The sequence below is a fragment of the Prionailurus viverrinus genome, chromosome B2 (genome assembly GCF_022837055.1).
Source record: "Prionailurus viverrinus isolate Anna chromosome B2, UM_Priviv_1.0, whole genome shotgun sequence".
Lineage (NCBI taxonomy): Eukaryota > Metazoa > Chordata > Mammalia > Carnivora > Felidae > Prionailurus > Prionailurus viverrinus.
This window is the reverse complement of record NC_062565.1, coordinates 117,200,223-117,221,753: the sequence shown is the minus strand read 5'-3', so window position 1 is coordinate 117,221,753 and position 21,531 is coordinate 117,200,223. Positions and strand designations below refer to the sequence as shown.

Here is a 21,531-nt window from a genome sequence, read left to right as displayed (position 1 = left end):
TTTAAAAGTTTCTCTTTACAGTTTTCAGTAAATATACAAAATTATTTGGAGGGTTCTCATCAATAGGTCGTTACTTTGTACATATACACACCACATGCATAAACTCATACATGTAATTTTTTAAACGTTACTTTTGAATTACTAATGTCAACTGCTTAAGATCTTGGCCTTCTAAACTGTTGTAGATGTTTGTCTAGGCTGGACTTGACTGTACTCTATAATATCACTCCTATTTTCAGATTGCACAGAATATAATAAGGGACTTGATCTACATTTTGGTAATGTTTAAGTATCTTAAGAATTAATGTATCACCAGCACTAGTATCTGTTACCACACAGAAAATGTACATTATAATTTAAACTTAAAATCTGGGGCACGTGGGTGGCTCAGTTGGTTAAGTGTCTGACTCTTGATTTTAGATCAGGTCATGATCTCACAGTTTGTGGGATTGAGCCCACATTGGGCTCTGTGCTGACAACATGGAGCCTGCTTGGGATTCTCTCTCTCCCCCTCTGCCCCTCCCCAGTTCATGCGCGCGCGTGTGCTCTCTCTCTCCCTCTCTCCCCCTCAAAATAAATAAACATTAAAAAAAATAAACTTAAAATTTATTATCAATATCTTATCTATATTACTAAAAGATCATAACTTACATATGACACCATGAAGGCTACCAATTCTGGTTAATAGCTGAGAGTATCTAATTTTTTAAAAAGAAATGTATATTGATACACTGTCTCTTTTAAATTCTGGATGATCAAGATAGCATCCCCTGCCTTGATTTCTACTTTCCTAATTAATTTATACAATAATGTGTAAGAGTCATCATTTACACACGTGGTACTGATTGATTATATGAGCATTCCAAAAGTAAGATGTCATGAATTCGACATGACCTATGGTAAGAAAGAAGTGAAAAAAATTGGCATTAAGACCCTATGAAATTTAGGGGCGCCTGGGTGGCTCAGTCGGTTAAGTGGCCGACTTCGGCTCAGGTCACGATCTCACAGTCCGTGAGTTCGAGCCCAGCGTCAGGCTCTGTGCTGACCGCTCAGAGCCTACAGCCTGTTTCAGATTCTGTGTCTCCCTCTCTCTCTGACCCTCCCCCGTTCATGCTCTGTCTCTGTCTCAAAAATAAATAAACGTTAAAAAAATTTAAAAAAAAAGACCCTATGAAATTTAACTCCCCAGCTTCTATTTAGCATGTGAAATATGCCAAATTCTTTCCTTCTTAGGGCCTTCTGGGATCCTGCTGTCTCTGCCTGGAATGAACTTCTCTCTTATCTTTTCAGAGACTGGATCCTTGTCTTGTGTCATTTTTCAGCTTCAGTGGCTCTTCCTGGTGTGGCCATTCCCAGGGCACCTAGCCAGGTTTTCAAATTTTTGCAGAACATTTTCTTCGTAGTACCAAACATTTTAGAATTACTTTAAGGCTTCCCTATTTATGGGTTACCTCCTTGACTAAAAGTCAAGCTGTAAGAGAGCAGGAACTTGGTCTGTTTTGCTCTTCACTTTATATCCAGCTCTTAGAACGATGCCTAACTACTACCAAATATTGAATGAATGTTCAATAAATGATTAAACAATTACCCAACATGTCTTGCCAACCTTGTTACCATTCTTATTGCCTATTTTTCTATAAACACTTCCAGAAAGAGCTTTTGTTTTATTGTTCCTTAACCTCTCTCGATTATCTAAAATAAATCCAGCCTCTAAGAGTCAGTTCCTACCTAACCTTCTTTATGAAGCCATCCCTAACTGTTTTGGCTCATGCTTTCCTTTCTTACATTTCCTTTTCTTTCTTTCTTTTTTTGCTCTTAAAAGTTTTCTTTTAATATGCCATGAGATATCTTGATTATATATTTTCCAAGATACTTTTCCAGCTGCATCTTTCAATTCTTCCAAAAGATTTTACCAGTCTATCCAGTGTAATACAAGATGCTGCATTATACTTCTGTCCTCCTCTTTTTGAAAGCAATACAATCCTAATGACATCAATGGTCATACATTCTTATCTAATTATGAAAAATATTTACAAACATCAGAAACACAGTTCTGAAACATCTGTATTACTTCTGAACTGAATTGGCATTTCCTGGCTTTAAAGAAAGGCAGCAGTTTTAAGCTTGTGAATTGCTGATGAACACATTTCTGGCGAGGGAAAGGGAAGGGGAGTGAATGTGGCATTTCTCCGTTGGCCTCAAAGTGCTAAATTTTACAAAGGGATACATCCAAAGCAAATATGCAATGGTGATTTTTAAAACTTTTATTGCAACACAACAATGAAGTAAACAGTAGACACCTCCCATTTTGTTTCCTAAAACAAACCAAAAAAACACGTAAACAGAGAGATAATTCTGCCTATTCTTGTACAGATCCTCACATTCAATGATCAAAAAAATTTATATGTCAGTAATTATTTACATTTTAAGAAGTTCCTCTTCTCTCCTTTCCCCCCAACTCCACCAACTATTTAACTTGAAAGAATGGGCTTTCTTACACATTAACTTTATACATATTTGAAGAAGCAACGATAACTATCAATAACTTGACATTTCTGTTTACAGCTGATCCAATTTCTTTCAATTTCACAAAGCCATTATCAAGGGCTCCCACAAAATAGAGACCGTAGGTTCTAGGTAGCAAAGATTCTTTCAGAAATCAATGTTAAGTTGAAGAAATATAAAGCAGGGCATTACACTAAATTTTTGGATCCAATACACTAAAAAAGGTGACACCCAGAAAAAGTTACCTAGTTTTTTTATAGAAGAAATAATGACCTGTAAAAAATCTGATTTCTGGTTGTGTAATAGTTTACACACTATACGGATTTGTGGCATCTGCTAATTAAAGCAGACATGTACTGTATATATATATACCCTATATCCCCACCCCCAACAATCTCATACCTTACACCAAGTATTGTGGCGATCAGCCCAAGTCCCTTTCAATCTTCATCAAAGTTTTTCTGTAGAAGGAAACTGACCTCCAAGTTCTTATTCTTCTCCCAAGCAAAATATGCTCACATCACAAGTCCTTTGGGAGATCCTAGTACCTGTAATCTTTCTATACCTTCTCATTCCTGAGGTATTACCTGAATGTAGTTCACAGGACCACTTCCACCTTCTGCAATTCCTCCCCGATACCTCCACTCCCTCCTCCTCAACTACCCGCTACTTGAACTGGTTCACCGACCACCTGAATAAAATGCTCCTGGTGTTGGCTAATTTGCTGCGGTAGTTGAGAATTTTCTTGACCTATTGTAGCCGTGCTAGAAACAGGGAAGAAGTTTGTTGAATAATTTGCCTCAGCTGTTGAAACTAAGGCTTATCTGCAAAACTTCAAGGGGATGTCCTCCAGAATGTGTAGGCATTGCTGCAGGTGCAGCCATTGAACACTGAGAAGCCCCAGGACTAGCCACCAGAGGGGGAGCAACCACATCCTGACTTCCTCTACCTCCGGGATTCCCATAAAAAGGTGTTCCACTGCTCTGTCAGGGTGGTGGAGACTGGCTCTCAGGGCCGCAATTATTTGCTGGCCTCCGCAGCCTATGAACATGACCTCAGTTACCACAGCCCATAGACATGACCTCAGTTATCACGGTCTCACAAGACTGACCCTCACACGTGCACTGGTTGCATTTTCACAGAGGTTTGACCAAGGGGCGCCTGGGTGGCTCAGTCAGTTAAGTGCCCAATTCTATTCCGGCTCAGGTCATGATCTCATGATTGGCGAGTTTGAGCCCCAAGTGGGGCTCTGCGCTGACAGCATGGAGCCTGCTTGAAATTCTCTCTCTGCCCCTTCCCCACTCTAGTGCGCGCTCTCTCTCTCTCTCTCTCTCTCTCTCTCTCTCTCTCAAAATAAAATAAACTTAACAGAATGTTTGGCCAAGAAGAATCTCCTGATGTACCATCCAGTCGATGTTGGGCTAGTAGCCACTGGTGTTTCTGCCGGCTTTTCTGCAGGTGTTTCTTGTTTCATTGCTAGAAGGTTTCGGGCTCAGAAGATGCTTGTTAATGCTGGCATGAGGAGTTCAGGTGTGGGAGTGGGAGCCAAAGTAGGGTGGGGGTGGGGACCTGAGCCCCAGCCAGTGCTGTGGAGGAGCTAATTGTGGCGAGGTGGCAGGATGTGACTGCTGGGCTGTGGCTGGTGCTGGTGCCGTCACTGCTTTGGGTTTTGCCACCATAACTACCACAAGGTTTTTCCATCAACTTCATTTTCTTTTACAGCAGTATCATCAGGAAGGACCTTGCCTGAATAATTATTCCTATGGGAAAGACTTCGTTCCCCTTTTCTGACTCAATCTCCTCCTCCAGTGCTTCCACAGTCTCCCCTGCATTGACATCAATCCTGCTGCCGGAGGGTCTTCCGGGTGACCCACATGGTGACGCCGGGCAGCTCTGCGCCCAGCCTGCTCTGGGTGCTGGCTACTTGGCGGAACCCTCTTTCTGATTTTCAAACACAACTATCATGATCACCATTCATGACTATTTAGCGTAAAAATTTTGATTTTTTTTTAATGTTTATTCATTTTTTGAAAGACAGAGACAGAGCGCAAGCAGGGGTGGGGCAGAGAGAGAGGGAGACGCAGAATCCGAAGCAGGCTCCAGGCTCTGAGCTGTCAGCACAGAGCCCCATGTGGGGCTCGAACTCACGAACCGCGAGATCATGACCTGAGCCAAGGTTGGACGCTCAACCGACTGAGCCACCCAGGTGCCCCATAGGGTAATTATTTTGCTAGGTGTTTTGCCTTATCTATCTAAGCTCTTTGGGGCTAAGGCTATGTCTTACCTCTTTTTATTTCTCAGAGTTTCAGGCAGAGTAGATATTGGGTGATTAGCTGATATAATAATAATCAAACCAACTACAAATTCCTTGGACGTTCTAAAGCCTGTTGGAGGGGAAAGAATCTCTCTCTCTATGCCTTCCCATTACCACTCAAACTGGCCATATGCCAGGTGCTATGCTTGCCAGCGAATGTGAATGGCTGGCCAGTTTCTGGGCATTTTTCAGAGTCTAATAGGAAGCTTGTGCTCAAGAGCTGCAGCTGAGTGCTGAGGAGGAGAGCCAGGCAGGAGAGCCTCCAGTCCCAACCACACTACATCCTTGTACTGGGCCCACGATCATTAAACAGTGGCCTGCAATCACACACCAAGTACTACACTGGTGAGGGCAGTGTTGGGGTTGGGAGCAGGGAGAACTCTTTAGGGCCAGCACAGTGCTTACTGAGGAAGAAGATGGCCTTCTCCTGCAGAGTCTAGAAGAGCTGCCTCTCTTGGCTGTGCTCCAGGAGAGGAGGAAATGTGAGGTTCTTGGCCAAAAAAAAAAAAAAAGGCATTGACTTACAGTATTAGCACTCTAAAAGAGGAATTACTCAGGCTCAACTGTATCTTGGATTGATATGTGTGTTCAGAAGGGCTTATAATACTCTCTTGTGTCTCATTTACTCTTCCTGCCTCTAAAGATACACAGAGGACATGATCCCTCTTTTTATACTGGTGAAAATGAAGGTATGGAAAGGTTAAGTGGCATATCTGAACTTGTACATACAGGGAATTGGGGGTAAAACACAAATTTTCCATCTCACAGCTTTATATTTTGTCTGTATCAAACCCTAACTTATATTTGGCTAACATCCAGGAAGGTTAGGAAAATATATGAAAAAAGTTGAGTATTCTGGGTTGGAGGAGGGGCACTCCTTAAGTTTAGGTAGTACTTTAAATGTATAATCTCTAGGGTTTAGTAGATTAACATATTTAAGAATCCATATCAGAACATCATAGAGACATATTTTTAAAAGTCATGTCTTATTACACAGTAATTAGGCTGAAGAGTCACCCTTGTCAAAACCACCCATGAGAGACTCCATAAAGGAAGCTTATGACAAATGCACTATCAGCTATGGGGAGTGGTGATAGATGGCGGTATCATTGTAAAAGCTAAATTCACAAAAGTTTCATCCAGGACAGGCTATTGATAATGTTACAGATGAATGCTAAATACTACATGATAGGAGCTATCTATATGATTCAGTTTGGTTCTTCTTGTATTTTATTAAATTACCATTCCATTCCCTCATCATCTTCCCTGATATGCACTGTTATCTTGTCCTTTGAATATTTGACAAATGTCTTCTCATTTATCCTACTATGTTGTACAATCTTCCTTTCATTCTCTGTCTGTGATTTTCTCATTTTTACATCCTCTTACCTCAGTTCTACAATCTTTCCAGTGTTCTTTTCTAAATGATGCCTTAAGAAATACCTTGTGTTTCTCTCTTACTTTTGATTACCTTTTTTACATTCAAGTTCACTAAACTGGGTATTTTTTTCCCTTCTATTTTTCTTCTTCTTTTTTTCCTTTTTCTTTTTTTTTAAAGAGTATTTATATTAAGCAGCATGCATTACCATTAGGCACGCATTAATTTACTTCTGAACAACGTACCTGTTACTTTCTCGCCTTAGCTCAAGCAGTTTTCACTGTGCCTCTTGAAATCTGCACATAATTTTCTTGGTTGGATATTACTAGTGTCTTTCATTTTCTGCCTTCTTTATGTTAAAGCTAGAATCTAATGGGGCAAATCTGACTAGCGAAAAGACAACATTGCTTAGATGCCATCCACTTTTGCATTTGCAGACTTATATGGCTTCCTGCTAAAATTAAATTTCAGATCTAATCATTTATATGCTATTCTCAAGGGTCATTTTCAAAAACTACCGGTTTTGTATGTCTAAGTGTTGGTGAAGTACTCCTCAGGCAAGTTATTACACAACACAAGAGGAAACAGGGAAAAGCCAAGTGACCCTGTGGAATGGTAATAAGTGAGTTCTATGTAATTTCTCCCTAAATATTTCAGGTGTCAATTTTGAAAGTTCCAAACCAAACAAGTATCATGTGTTATACACTTTCTCTCTCTTTTAAAATATAATAGCAGAAATTAAAAAAACACTGTTGTCAACTTAAACCTTTTAAAAATATAAACAAGGTAAACATACAAAATTGTTGGCACTTAAAAAATTTAAAAACTAGCTTCATTATTTTAGACACAATTTTTCTTTAAATTTGATTTAAAAATAGGCAGTAAAAGACAATGCAAATAAAGCTAAGTTTTGATATTTTATATAATTCAGTCTATTAGATAGCATTCTCCCCTTGTAGATAAACATTTAGGAGATGTTTTTCAAAGGAAGTAAAATATCCAACTCAATATAAATATACATATATGCCTGATTTTAGTGTGTTTTACACATATTAAAAATCAATGCTTATTTTGAGTTTTTATACCTGCCAGCCAGTTGTTCAAGTGCCATTATTTAAATTATTCACAATTAACTAAATATTACTGAACTATGTGCATGATATTGGTGATAGCATGGTGAGAAAAAATATTTAGAAGACATACTTCCTACCTTTTTGGAACTCATAGTCTGGAGGAGTAGAAAAGTATTTGCTGAGTGATCATGAAAATAAATTTATATAATTACAAACTGAAGAAAAAACACAGTAGTATAAGCCCGTTATAGGAAGAGTCTCACCACACCTTAAATGTAACTCATAAGGCAGGGTTCCATGAGCTGAGGTTTGAAGGGTTCATTGGAATTAACAGAAGTTAACAACATATAGGAGAAGGTGACTTACTTCAAAGGCTAAAGAAAACATATATGGAAAGGCTCTATGGTGGTGGGATGAGGTAACTGAAGGGCAGTATGGCTGGAGTGCAGACGTCCAGAAGCACAAGTAGTGGGAGATGCAGCCAAAGATAGGATTTGGGGCTTTAACCGAAGAGCAATGAGAAGTTGGGAGGATGAGTTTAAGCACTAGGGTGACATAGTCAAATTTGGAATAGCAAAAGTGCATTCTGGCTACACTGTAGAGAATACAGTGGAAAGAAAACAGGAGTAAAAGCAAAAGGAATAGGTAGAAAGCCAATATGTTAATTCCAAACTAAAGGTTAGAGATCGAATGAGAGCTGGTTAGCGGAGATGAAATCTGTACAAGAAGGGGAACCTCCTGCATTTGGTAATGAGTTGAATAAGTGGGGGTACAGTGAGGAAGAAAAAGGACCAAGAAAAATTCCTAGCTTTCTGGCTTATATGTTCAGTGCATCAGATAACCAGACTGTGAGCTGGGGGAGAGATGAGGCTGGGGAGTTAAGCAAGAATCACATCACATCACAATGGGAGAGCATTATATGTCATATTGAACAAAATGGAGAGCTGTTGTAGAATTTGAAGGAAAGTGACATGATCAGATCCGTGATTCAGAGAGTTTGCTCTGTCATATGAATAATAATTGTAGTCAAATATGGCTTAGAGAGAGAGAGGTCATACAAGGAAACTGAATTGGATTGGGTTGAAAATGGTTTATATACACAATGGAATACTACGTGGCAATGAGAAAGAATGAAATATGGCCTTTTGTAGCAATGTGGATGGAACTGGAAAGTGTTATGCTAAGTGAAATAAGTCATACAGAGAAAGACAGATACCATATGTTTTCACTCTTATGTGGATCCTGAGAAACTTAACAGAAGACCATGGGGGAGAGGAAGGGGAAAAAAAAAAGGCTAGAGAGGGAGGCAGCCAAAACATAAGAGACTCTTAAAAACTGAGAACAAACTGAGGGTTGATGGGGGGTGGGAGGGGAGGGTGGGTGATGGGGATTGAGGAGGGCACCTGGTGGGATGAGCACTGGGTGTTGTATGGAAACCAACTTGACAATAAATTTCATATTAAAAAAAGAAAATGAAGACAGAGTAAAAGGTAACTCATTCATTTTGTGGGGGACTGCCTAATATTGGAGGATAAATCACTGAGATGCTCTAAACAGGAGGAAGTATGTGTTTTAAGAGGAAGATGGTAAGTTTAAGTTGAAATGTCCTGTTGGCAGTTAGGTTTCTAGGACTGAAGCAGGAAAATAAAGTCTGTCTTGAAAATATATATATATTTTTTTTTTGAGAGAAAAAACACCCATGAGTGCGGGGGAGTGGGAAAGAGGAGAAGGAGGGAGAGAGAGAATCCACACAGAATGCAGAGTCTGACGTGGGGCCTGATTCCATGGCCCTGGAATCATGACCTGAGCCAAAATCAACAGTTGGATGCACAACTGACTGAGCTACCCAGGTGCCCCAAAATATCGATTTTTGAATCATCAGCATACGCATGGCAATTAAAGGCCAAAGAAAGAATTTACACATGAGAAGAGATGTAGATTGATGACTGGACCCCAAGGAAACCAACTTTTAAGGGATGGACAGAGTAAGAGACAGAATAAAAGAACAGAGAATTAAAAGAAAAATAGAGGAGGATATGTCAAGAAGGAAGGAAAGGTCAAGAGTGGCAACTGCTACAGGAGGTTCAAGTAAATTAAAGTTTTCATTGAATTCAGTGACCAATTTGTCATTGGTTATCTTGTAGAAATAGTTCAGTAGCAGGCAGAGAGAGGAAATCTAATTTTCAGTGGAGTGAGAAGTTAGTGAAGACTTGTTCCCAAGTTTTCAAAAAAATTTGGCTGTGAAACAGAAGAGGGAGCTAAGAGCAGCTGCTATAGAGGTATTTGGAGTTGTTATCAAAAAACATCTCAGTATTCCACACATCTTGTAGGGCAGTTCAAATATGATTCCTGTGCTCAAGGAACTTATATTCCAAGAGGGAAATCACATGGCAATAAGTCAAAATACACTGCAAGAGATAGAGGATTATGTAATATTTTGCCTATGTAGTATTTGCACACTCACAAAATTATATAAAATACATGATAAGTGTTAGTTTGGGGAAGAATATGATTCTCTTTACCAAGGTCATTATAAAACTAGATTGCTCCATGAAAAAATGAGCACAACACATATAAGCACTTGAAGGAGAGAGGGCAACACACACACCAGCTATGTAGGATGAGACTCACCAAATGCTTTAAGAAATCTAAAGAATATGTTAGTCCTAAAGTGCCTGGTTGGCCACCAAAGCAGAAGAAAAGAAGCATCAAAAACATCGGCTATACAAGTGAAAGAACTTTCCAGAGGAAAGGGAACTGGAACTATCAGGTGATTATAAGCCCACAGTAGTTTTCAATCTTGGCTGACATCAGAATCATCCAAAGAGTTCTTGAAAATCCCAGTGCACTTAACTGCACCTCAGGCCAATTATATCACAGCCCCTTTGGGGGTGAGACTCGGCCCCAGGTAACTCCAGTGTGGGCCCCTGGTATAAGGCACTGTCTCCTTTAATGTAGGCAATGGAAATCATGGCTACTGCACTTCTCAGATTCTGGTCCCAAACGCTGGCTGGGTGATAAGGCTGTAAGATGAAGGTACTGGTGGTCTTAGGCTGATACTATTGGATATTTCCAATATCCAGTATCGTATCTTATAGAAATGATGCCATGTGTATCAATTCACCTTCGGATTATTAAGCAGCTTGACCATGGGGAACGAACTGATCATGAAGACTTGAGTATCTAAGGTCTCCATGAGAGTTATGTTTCTAATTATAAATGTGATAGAGATAAGATTAATTCATAAATGAGGATTTCCATTTTTCTCCTCATCCTCACATTATCAAGGAGATCTTTGCTTTCAGCAGTCTTATTTCTAGGCTTTTTGTGTTATAAAATCTAAAGAATTCACAGATAAAAATGGTCTTGCAGTGTGGTAAGAGGAAAAGGAATAACTTTACAGTAGACGAATCTAGCAAACATTACCTCATCCATGTGATCAAGATCACCATCAGTATAATAAGACATATTGATTGCATGTGTTCTTAATTTGATGTGATACGGATGCTACTTTACCTCTTTGGTCTATCCCACAAAAACCCATAACTCCATATTTTGATCACAAAAACATGAGGCAAAATCCAACTGAGGGACACCCCACAAATTATATGTACTTGTCAAAACTATCAAAATCATCAAAAACAAGGAAAGTCTAAATCTCAGTGTATAGTCTAAGAAGACATGACTAAATGTAATGCAGTATCTTGGATGGGATTCTGGAATAATATAAAGACATTAAGTGAAAACTGAAGAAATCTGAGTAAAGTACAGTTTTTGGTTAATAATAATGGCTCAATACTAGTTCATTAGTTGTGATAGACATACCATATGAAGAAAGTAACAGTAGGGGAAACCAGGTATGGGTCCTGGAGGAAATCTCTGTCTTATCTTTGTAACTTTTCTATAAATCTAAAGCTATTCTAAAATAACAAGTTTATTTAAGAATGGTATTGGAAGTAACTGAAGTTGGATCATAGACCTAATTGTAAAATACAAAACTATAAAGCACCTAGACAATACCACAGGAGAAAATACAGATGACCTTGAATATGGTGACAACATTTTAGATACAACACCAAAGCTTTAATCCATGAAAGAAATAATTGATAAGTTAGACTTCATTAAAATTAAAAAGTTCTGTACTGTGAAAGATGCTGTCAAGAGAATGAGAAAGCAAACCACAGACTGGGGGGAAATATTTGCAAAAGACATATCTGAAAAAGGGCTATGATCCAGAATATACAAAGACCTCTTAAAGCTCAATAATAAGAAAACAACACAACTAAAAAAAAAATGAGAAAAGACTTAGTCCATCTGGGTTGTCATAACAAAATACGATGCACTAGGTGGCTTATAACCAACCAAAGTTTATTTTTCATTGTTCTAGAGATTGGGAAGTACAAGATCAAGTCCCCAGCAGATTCGGTGTCTGGTGAGGACTCACTTCCTCGTGTCATTTTTCACTGTGTCTTCATATGGCAAGGAGGGGGAAAAGGATCTCTCTTTTACAGGAGTTCCTTTAGTAACAGCACTGATTCCATTCATGAGGGCTCCACATTCATGAACTAATCACTTCTCAAAGGCTTCACCTCCTATTATCATCCTGGCAGTTAGAATGTCAACATAGCAATTTTGGAAGTGACAAAACACTCAGACCATAGTGAAGATCTGAACAGACATCTCACCAAAGATGATGACCATACAGATAGCAAATAAACATATGAAAAAAATGCTTGGCATCATATATCATTAGGGAACTATAAATTAAAACAAGGAGATACAGCTCTATATCTATTAGAATGGCCAAAATTCAAAACACTGACACCACCAAATTCTGGGGAGGATGTGGAACAATTGGAAATCTTCTTCATTGCCGGTGAGATGCAAAATGGTGCCGCCAATTTGGAGGATAGTTTGGTGATTTCTTACAAAATGAAACACTCTTTACTATATGATCCACCAATTCAGCTCCTTGGTATTTACAAAAATGTATTGAAAACTTATGTATGCAAATGTATATAGTAGCTTTATTCGTATTGCCAAAACTTGGAAGCGACCCAGATGTCCTTTAGTAGTTGAATGGCTAAATAAACTGTGGTACAATCAGACAATAGAAAATATTATTCAGCACTAAAAAAGAAATGAGCAATCAAGCCATGAAAAGAGACGGAGGAAACTTAAATGGATCCTACTAACTGCAAGAAGCCAGTGTGAAAAGGCTACATACTGTATGATTCCAACTATACGATACTCTGCAAAAGACGAAACTATAGAGACAGTAAAAAGATCAGTTTTGCAGTGGTTTGAGAGGAGGGGTCATGAGTAGTTGGAGCACAGAGTGTTTTTAGGGCAGTGAAACTATTCTGTATGATCCTATAATGGTGGAGACAGGTCATTAAACATTTGTCAAAACCCATAGAATGTACACCATGAGGGAACCCAAAAGTCAACTATGAACTTTTAGTGATAATGATGTGTCAGTGTAGCTTCATTTATTGTAACAAATGTACCCCTCTGGGAGTGGGGGGTGTTAATAATGGGGGAGGATATGTATGTGTAGGATTGGGGGTATATGGTAATACTCTGTACTTTCAATCAACTTTGATTTTATTTTACGTTTATTTATTTTGAGAGAGAGAGAAAAAGAGCATGATTAGGGGAGGGGCAGAGAGAGAGAAGAGGACACAGGATCTGGAACGGGCTCAGCAGAGAGCCTGATGTGGGGCTCGAACTCACAAATGGTAAGATCATGACCTGACTCGAAGTCAGAGGCTTAAGTGACTGAGCCACCCAGGTGCCCCTCAGCTTTGCTTTTAACCTTAAACTTTTCTAACATATAAAGTCTATTTTTAAAATTTTATTCACTATTGGAGAGTCTGCTGAAGAGATGAAATGATGTAGGCTAACACATAATAAAGGTATGACTTTCCTAGTAAAATATTTATGTTTCCAGGCTTAGATCATTAGGCTGTAATCAGATCATTGAGATAATAATTGTGTCAGGCTTGTTGATACCTCTATCCCCGGTGTCTGTCATTCTGACAGAGTACCTAGAACATGGTAGATGCCCAATAAGTATTGATAAAATGAATGAATAAATGAAGTGTCCCCTGTTCCATGGAATATTCCCTAATTAACATAACAAGATTAACTTATTTCATTTGCATGTGTTTCTCAGGTGCATTTCTTGTTCCTCTTTTTATTTAATGTTTTATTATATATTTGCATGCAGTTGTCCCATATTACTCTCCATACATTTAAATACATATGTATACACACACATATACACACATGCACACACACACAAACTAGATTCAAGTTCATTGAAGACAAAGACAGCTTCATTTGTGTCTTTCGTCTGTAAACACCCAGCTTGGGCGAACATTCAGAAGTGCTTGTTGAATTGAGTTTACTTTGCTGTGATTGGTTTAAAATTTCTTATTTATTTGTATTTACATAACAAATACAAAAGTATTAACTATTAAATTAATAGGAGATAAGTGTACATTAATCTAATTAATACTAACTACATCTGGCAAGAAACCCTATTCTGTATCTTGCTGGTACAAGATTCTGAAAAAGTGTTTAATATGCTATTTGTGATATCAAGGCCATTGTTTAGCATTCTGTGCTCAGAAGCTGATTTGATTTCCCTACAGAAATTTTCCTAAACCCTGCAGCATGCTTGTGTGGTGGACACCATACTAGGCCCATGGGAATCTGGAGCCTGGGTTCCACTTAGGTTCCTGAGTCTAGTGAATTATGTAGCCATCAGTAATTCATTTCACTGTCACAATGTGAGGTATCTGTTCTTAAACAAATAAAGAAGAAATGAACTAGATAATATGTAAGAGCTTCTAGCTCCAATATTCTTTGCCATTTAAAGCTTAGATAATCTGACTGGATGCCTAAATTACAGGTCAGTTTTCTGTTCATGCAGTTTTCTGGCCACAAGATGGCGAAATTTTGTTGTTTTCTTTATTCTCTAACAGCAAAAAAGAAATTTTACCCTTTTGCGGTTTTGAAAGTTGAAAACACCCAATTCCTTAAAAAGTCTGATAAATGTAACACGGACTTTACATTCTAACTTTTAAAAGGGTCTTAAATGCTTTGGATTTTCACAATAAAGATTTCCTCTTTTGTGTAGGAATACTGATTTAGACTATTTCTATACAAATGCAAATATCCCGTGATGAGATCAAAGCGTCTGTAAGTATTTTCATTTGTTTTTCTTTTCCCTTACATAGTCAAAGACAGTGCTGTTAGAATTCAGAATTGATAAAGACTTTACATGCGACTGGGTTGAGTTTTCAAAATACGCTGTCACTCTGGTATTTTTAGCCTTTGTCCTTGACACTGTCCAAGTTTCACAAACTTCTTTGACGCTAAGTTTTTCTTTGAGGAAGCAGTGGCAGATCAAAATACATTTACTTCGTGCACCAAATTGGGAATTAGAGACAAGATTTGCATTTCAGAAATGTGATGTAATTTTCATTAACATATAGGGTCTATCTGCTTTAAGAAGATTCGTGGTCTTCCCAACTTACCCTGGTCAGAAGCTCATTCATTTCCATCACGAGTGTGTTCAGATTGCCCTCTGCCAATTGAATGAGCCTCTCTGGGGCTCGCTGAGGTGAGAGCAAATGCTGAAAAACATTTCCATAAACATTTTAGTAAATGGTTTTGCAGTGATCATGGGGTTGAACATTTAACAGAACAGTTTCCCTTTATATCCGAGGTATTTAGCCTTCTCACCTTCAAAGAAAAGATAAAGAAACCATTTCAATTGGGCACATATCTACAAAGTGCTACACAGAAGAATATCCTGGCAAGTAATACAAATTGCAGTCATGTATTGAGATATTACTCTGTGCTAGGCTTTTTTGTTTTTGTTTTTGTTTTTTTTCACGTAATTCCTACAACAGTTGTATGAGGTAAATGTTATTTTGTCTTGTGTCTGAGCAAACCATGGCTCCAAGAAAGTTAAAACTTACACAAGACCACATGGCCAGTAAGGGGGACAGTCAAGATGAACCATGCATGATTGTTTCAGGCTCCCACTTCAACCAAACAGAGACACTGTTTACAAGAAAGAAAGAGAACGGGAGCCTTTGACAGAGGGACCTGGCCGGGCACTAACTAACTGGTCTGGCCTCAATGTTGGAAGACCTGGTCTGCCACTCATAGCAATGCTGTTTTCTTCTCCTGTTGAACATAATCAATCTCACAGAACACTAACGTTAGACAGGGTCACTCTCTGACAGTGATGAATGAAAGAAAACACGAGACCATTCCATAATCATGTCTACACACAGACAAATCCATGGTCTTTGTGCAGACCACAAAAATACCAAAAATTCATTTGCTGTCAAATCTGAGTGACCACTGCCTCTTAAGAAAACATAGCATTAGCCTCCTTTGTTCTTCCCTCCTTCTAGATAAGATTCATTAGAAGAATCAATTACCCCCAATTCCTAACCCAGCCCAAATCCCTGCTTCCTGAAACCTGCCCCCGAACACCGAGCAAAAACCCAAATACTCTGTCATTTCTACTACCCTCTTATTGAGACATGCCCCAATTCCCCAAGGTGTTCCGTGTCCCTAGTTGCAATGAGTCAATAAAGGCTCTGTTCTCTGTGGTCTCTGGCTGCAACCAGAGCAGTGACACAGGAAAGGGACTGAACAAAGAGGTAAAATATTACCATCTAAAAATATCGAAATAGGATACCAAGCATCTGGGTATTAAATAAATTGTAGAAGAAGAACAAAAACACAGAATCAAGAAAGGCTGGGCTTTAAGGAAAATCAAGGTTGTGTTGACCAGCACTCAGTCAGCCCTCGGGAAGTACTGTGTCGCCTGGCTTAGGTGACAGCCACAGATTGGAACCTCTTCCCATAGGGCCTTTACTCCTTTATCTGGTGCTTATGTATTATTTTAAAAATTGCTTATGTCCTACTGAAGTATTGGCTTTCCTAGTTTAGTTTCCTTTCTTTGTATTCCTTCCGTGTACAGCAGGTCCCCCTCATCCACAGGGGACACATCCAAAGATTCTCAGTGGATGCCTGAAACTGCTGATAATAAGGAACTCTATATATGCCATTTTTTCCTTATGTCTATGTACCTACGATAAAGTTTAATTTATAAATTAGGCATAGTAAGAAATTTACAACAATAATAAAATAGAACAGTTATAAAGACATAATGTAATTAAAGATATGTGAATGTAGTCTCTCTCTCTCTCTTTCTCAAAATATCTTGCTGGACTGTACTCACCCTTCTTGTGATGATGTGAGATGATAAAATGCCTACATAATGAGATGAAGTGAGGTGAATGACACAGGCACTGTCATGGAGCATTAGGCTACTTACTGACCTGGTGAGAAGTCAGAAGGAGTCTCATCTGCTTGTGAACCATGGTTGACTGTGGGTAACTGAAACCATGGATAAGGGGGAATAAGGAAAATAAATGACCAGCATCTTCCTTATAAAACTCTTTACATTCCTGAATGCCAGGCCTACAAGGTAAACTCAGATTCCGCTGACTAGCTTTCAAGGTTGTCCTTCATATCACCCTGCTCCACTCCAGTTTCTAGCTTTATGTTTTACTAGCATGCTGCCTTCTGATATCGAACAGACAGGCCTTGTGAATTCCCAGCTCCGCCTCTGCTCACCTGCTCTCTTAGCCTCCATGACAAGAGCATGTATGAGCCCAGGGCCAGGAGGGCCACATCACTGGCAGGCTGGGCCCTTCCAGCCAAGTCGTTTTCTCTCTCTGAGCTTTACAAAGGTGGTTTCATCCTCATCAGCCCTAAAATTACAGTGGCCTCTATTCAAATCCTGGCTCTGCATTTAGTAGCTATGTGATCTTGTGTCTCTAACTTTTCTGTGCTTTAGTTTCCCTACCTGAAAACAAACAAACAAACAAACCAAAACCAAAACAAAAACCTAAAAGATACAGTATTTCTTTCCTACTTCTTGGAGTTTCTGTAAGATTTATGTGTGATAATTCATGTAAGACTTTAGTCACTTAATTGCTTAGCACAGAGATAATCATCAGTACGTGTTAGTTAGTCTCACTGTCATCACTATTGGTTTCTTCTTCTGGAAAAGAGGAATAATAATGCTTACCTTAAAGGCCATGATCCAGATTACAGAATATATTCCCCTAGAAGAATATCTGCCAGTGCCTAGTGAATAAATCTTAGGTTTTTCCTCCAGTCCTTGCCAATATTTCTCTGCCTATTAAAACTGTGTCTATCCTTCAAGTTCCAACACAAATGATGCTCTCATTAATAATGCATTCCCTGGTTATTCTGAATATTACCCATTTCTCCAATCTTTGTAATCTATTGTAAATCAAATTTTTATAAAGCACATGGTGATTGTGCTGATTGTTTAATTATTGTTTTAAGTACATAGACTGTAAGCTTCCTGAGGGTAGTGACCACAGGATAGGAGTCATGAAACCCCCAGGGGACCAAGAACAATACTGAAATCATCCAGAATTTCTCAAAAACAAAACAAAACAAAACAAAACAAAACAAAACAAAAAACACCTGACCATTGACTGATAGTATATAAAGTAGTTACTTTTCATTTTGTCATTAGATGAAACCCTAATTTCCTTAACGTTTCCTCCTATCCCACCAACTACCACAAGGTTCCACAAGGTTTTAGCTTAGTGTTACTCAAATTAGTTCTTGTTGAAGTATTTTCAAAGGTCTGCTAGCTCTCCAGTTCCAAATTTTAATCTTGTGCTTTCACTTTGACAGGAAACTTAAATGTTAATGTAAGCATTTCTGGAACTCAGGCTGGGCACCTGAGAGACGGATAGGACCACATGAACTCAAAACCTATCTTTGCATGCATGTTTGATCATATGGCAGATCGAGCGCATAAATCATTGAACTTGTCAAGTGATGCCAAATGTCATTTTAGGGCCCCTTGCAAGGGGCTCTGTAGTTCATATTGTGGAATAGTACAAGTTACATGCAACATACTGATCAAAGAACCCGTGTGGAAGTAGTCAGGATTCTTGTTGCAATTTGCTTTCAGCAAAAATCATCTGTTATTTTATATTAATGTTTTTAATTTTAATTTTACTGTTTTTTTTAGGCTTTTGTAAGGATTAATGTGTTTTGATTTTATAGAGCTCTGAGTATAGGGAATTCATACCTGATTTTATGTTTGTACATATTTAAATAACATAATAAAGCTGATTTAGGCCAAGCACTGGGGGTACATAAGCCTCTTTCCCTTTATAGCAATCTGTATATTATAGTGCTCAAATTTGAAAAGTACTGCTTTAGAAAGTCTCTGAATTTCCTCACTGGCTGCTTTCCTTGATTTGTGGCGATGGGAAGAAAAATTTCTCAGTGATGGCCCCTTGGGAAGCTTCTGTCATATTTTGCCTGGCTCTTGCTGTCACTGCTCCAACCTACCTTTAGTTCTTGAGTCCTATTTTCAAGGCCATACAGCATCATATATGGGGCAGGCAGCGGGCCAGTGAGGTTGACGCTCATGGCCATCTGCTCCAGGCGAGCCAAGTCACCGAGAAGAAGGCCCGTGCATTCATCTCCACAAACTGTGAGAGGGAAACAACACAGAATATTTACTTCTGTTAAGTATCCCAGGCAGATGTTCAGAGATTTCAGCTATGAAATATTTTATGGCCCAAGTATAATTCTGCTAGAGATGCTGCTGCTCATCTTAGATAATTAACGCTTTCAGATGGATGACAGTTGAAAAAAAAAAAAAAAACGAAAAGAACAACAGAAGAGCAGACATGCCTGTTGCCCAGAAAGCTGAAATATGGACAGCGACATAAGCTGAGGAACCAAAGAGGAGGAGCAAACGGATTTTGAGGGAAACAAGCATATTGCAGAAGTACGAGAGGTAAGGCGTGCAACACAACATTATAAATGTTCCAGAATTTCCGCATAAGCAATCTAGAGGACATCTGGAACTAGGGAATAAAACATGCTCCAGTGTCTAAAAATGCATGTGGAGTATCTGTAGCAACTGGGTCTCTACACACTTTGAGTACCGGGTACACTGCATATCCCCAAACTGTACAACGTTTCAGCTTGACAGCTACTGAAAAGAATTATTTTAAAGAAAAAAGAAAAGGGAAAGAACTTTGCTTTTTATAATTTGTGGTCTTTTGCTCGTGATAATGTATTGATTTATTTACTTACCTACGTACTTGCCAACTTCTCCTCTCTAGGCTTTCAGCCCATGAGCACCCGTCATTCCACGCGCTCTCACAAATTCCTGCTTTGCTAATTAACCCCATCCAGTCTTGTGGCTAAATTATTGAGAAGGGCCAGGAAAATGTTATTCCTTAAGCAGCCCAAAGTGTTAATGTTCTATGTATAATATTTCCAACAGTTAGAAAGAGGACTATTCAAATTTGGTGTAGTAGATGGGGGGCTGGTGGTAGAGTCATTAGAGAGGAAAAAAAAGGATTGCCTTTTCATTATTAGATTTGTTTCATAAGCAGTAGGATTTCTACAATGAAAAGACATGAATTCTTTTGTAGGATTTTAAATATATCTGTAGTCAGTTCGAACTTCTCAGTTCAATTTTTTTTTCTCTACCCTTTGCATCAGAGCAGTGAGATGCAGCTTCTCCATGCCAAGGAGCATGTCCTACCGTGTTGATGATATGCATTTATGGATATGGTTATAATATCCAGCATATATAAAACAGAAGGAGGTATCAAAACTATGCATATTAGAAGAGAGGTAAATACATAACATGGAGCCTGGAGCAGGTTTGGATCATGCCCCAAATTGGCAAGAATTCAATTAGGTCTCTTCACAGCACTCCCCTGAGCTGCCTAATGGAGAGAAAACTATTAACTGAAGCTTGTAACTAAAGAGAACTAGTACAGAGGGTGATTTTTTGATAGGACAGCAGTTAGAGGTGAGTTACAATATCCCCTCACAGGGATTAAACTGCCCCAGCAGGGCTTTTAATAAATCAGCTCCTTACAGGTGATACCTGCAACTGTACAGCTGCACCTGCAGGAGCTTCTCCAGCGGAGTGAACAAAGAGGCTTTGGACGCAGGAGCCGAAGTGTGGGACTAGAGCTGTGTTCTCTTCCTCTTCTGCTAACCAGAATGAAAGGGAACTTGCTCTGCATGGAAACTCAGTGTAAAGAACACAGCATCGCACCTTCCCGCTCCCAGTTCAATGCAAGTCCTGGAGAAGCTTTAACATGCTTGTCTACGTGAAACACTCACAGAAAACACAACCTGCAACATAATTAGGTGCCGAACTGGCTATGCCTAAACATCAAGACACAGTCTGATTCTCAAATGTTAGTGGGTCTCAAAATCATCTGAAGAATGTTCTGGCTTCTGATTCTCTGACCAAGAATGTGCTTTCCTAACAAGCTCTCAGGTAAATACTGATACTTCTGGTCTAGTGGTAACCAGACTGGCAGCAGTGATGTCACCTGGGAGTTTATTGGACATGCACAATCTTGGGCCACTCTAGATCCAGTGGATCAGAATCTGCATTTTAGAAAGGATTCCCATGTGATCTATACATGTTAGTGTTTGAAAAACAGTGCTGCTGGCTGGTTGGTCTCCATTTTGGCTGCACATTAGAGCCATGTGGGGATTTATAAAATGCAGATATCCACGTTCTTCTCACCTCCAACGTCAGAGCATCTGATTTCTTAGGTCTGGGGTAAGGCCTAGGAATCAGGATTTTTAAGAGATTACAGATGATCCTATCATGCAGCCAGGGTTAGAACCACTGTTTGAGATGATAAGCTTCAGGGATGCTTAGTCTAAAGAAGCAAGATATCATTTTGCGTGTTGTCTCCTCTGCCTAGGACACTTCTCCCTCCATCTTCCCCTATGTGGCTCCTGGATGTTCAGGTCAAGTGCTCAAGGGTTACTTCCTCAGACGGGAAGGCCATGATGACTCTGAAATTACTGTCTCCCCCAATCACCCTGGCATTCCCTTTGTCTTGGTATCTTACTAATTTCGTGTATGACTATCTTATTACTTTATGGCTTCTTCCACACCAGAGAAGGGACCTCAATCACCTTTGGTCACAGTGTTTAGGAATGGTGCCTTGCACATAGCAGACATAGTGAAATATATTTGCTTACTACTATCTTTGTAAAGAAGAGCAAAAAGTATTTTAGAGAAGATCAAAGTGTTAGAAGAAGAGAGGGAAATGGAGGGAAGGAGGGAGAGAGGAAGAAACAGAGTGGTCAAACAGGAATTGTCTAAATGGAAG

The 21,531-nt window shown here is 39.2% G+C and overlaps 1 protein-coding gene and 1 pseudogene across 3 annotated transcripts in view; both read right to left on the bottom strand.

The window, feature by feature from the left end:
• The window catches only part of LAMA2 (laminin subunit alpha 2), a 614,868-nt gene that overhangs the window by 135,542 nt on the left and 457,795 nt on the right, over positions 1-21,531 (bottom strand). For all 3 annotated transcript variants that reach the window (XM_047859508.1, XM_047859510.1, XM_047859509.1), the window contains exons 33-34: positions 18,713-18,855; positions 14,818-14,916 (exon numbers count right to left, since the gene is read on the bottom strand). In XM_047859508.1, the coding sequence (XP_047715464.1) occupies positions 14,818-14,916; positions 18,713-18,855 (242 nt within the window). The remainder of the gene's footprint in view (positions 1-14,817; positions 14,917-18,712; positions 18,856-21,531) is intronic.
• Positions 2,946-4,381, bottom strand: LOC125165567 (UV excision repair protein RAD23 homolog B-like; annotated as a pseudogene).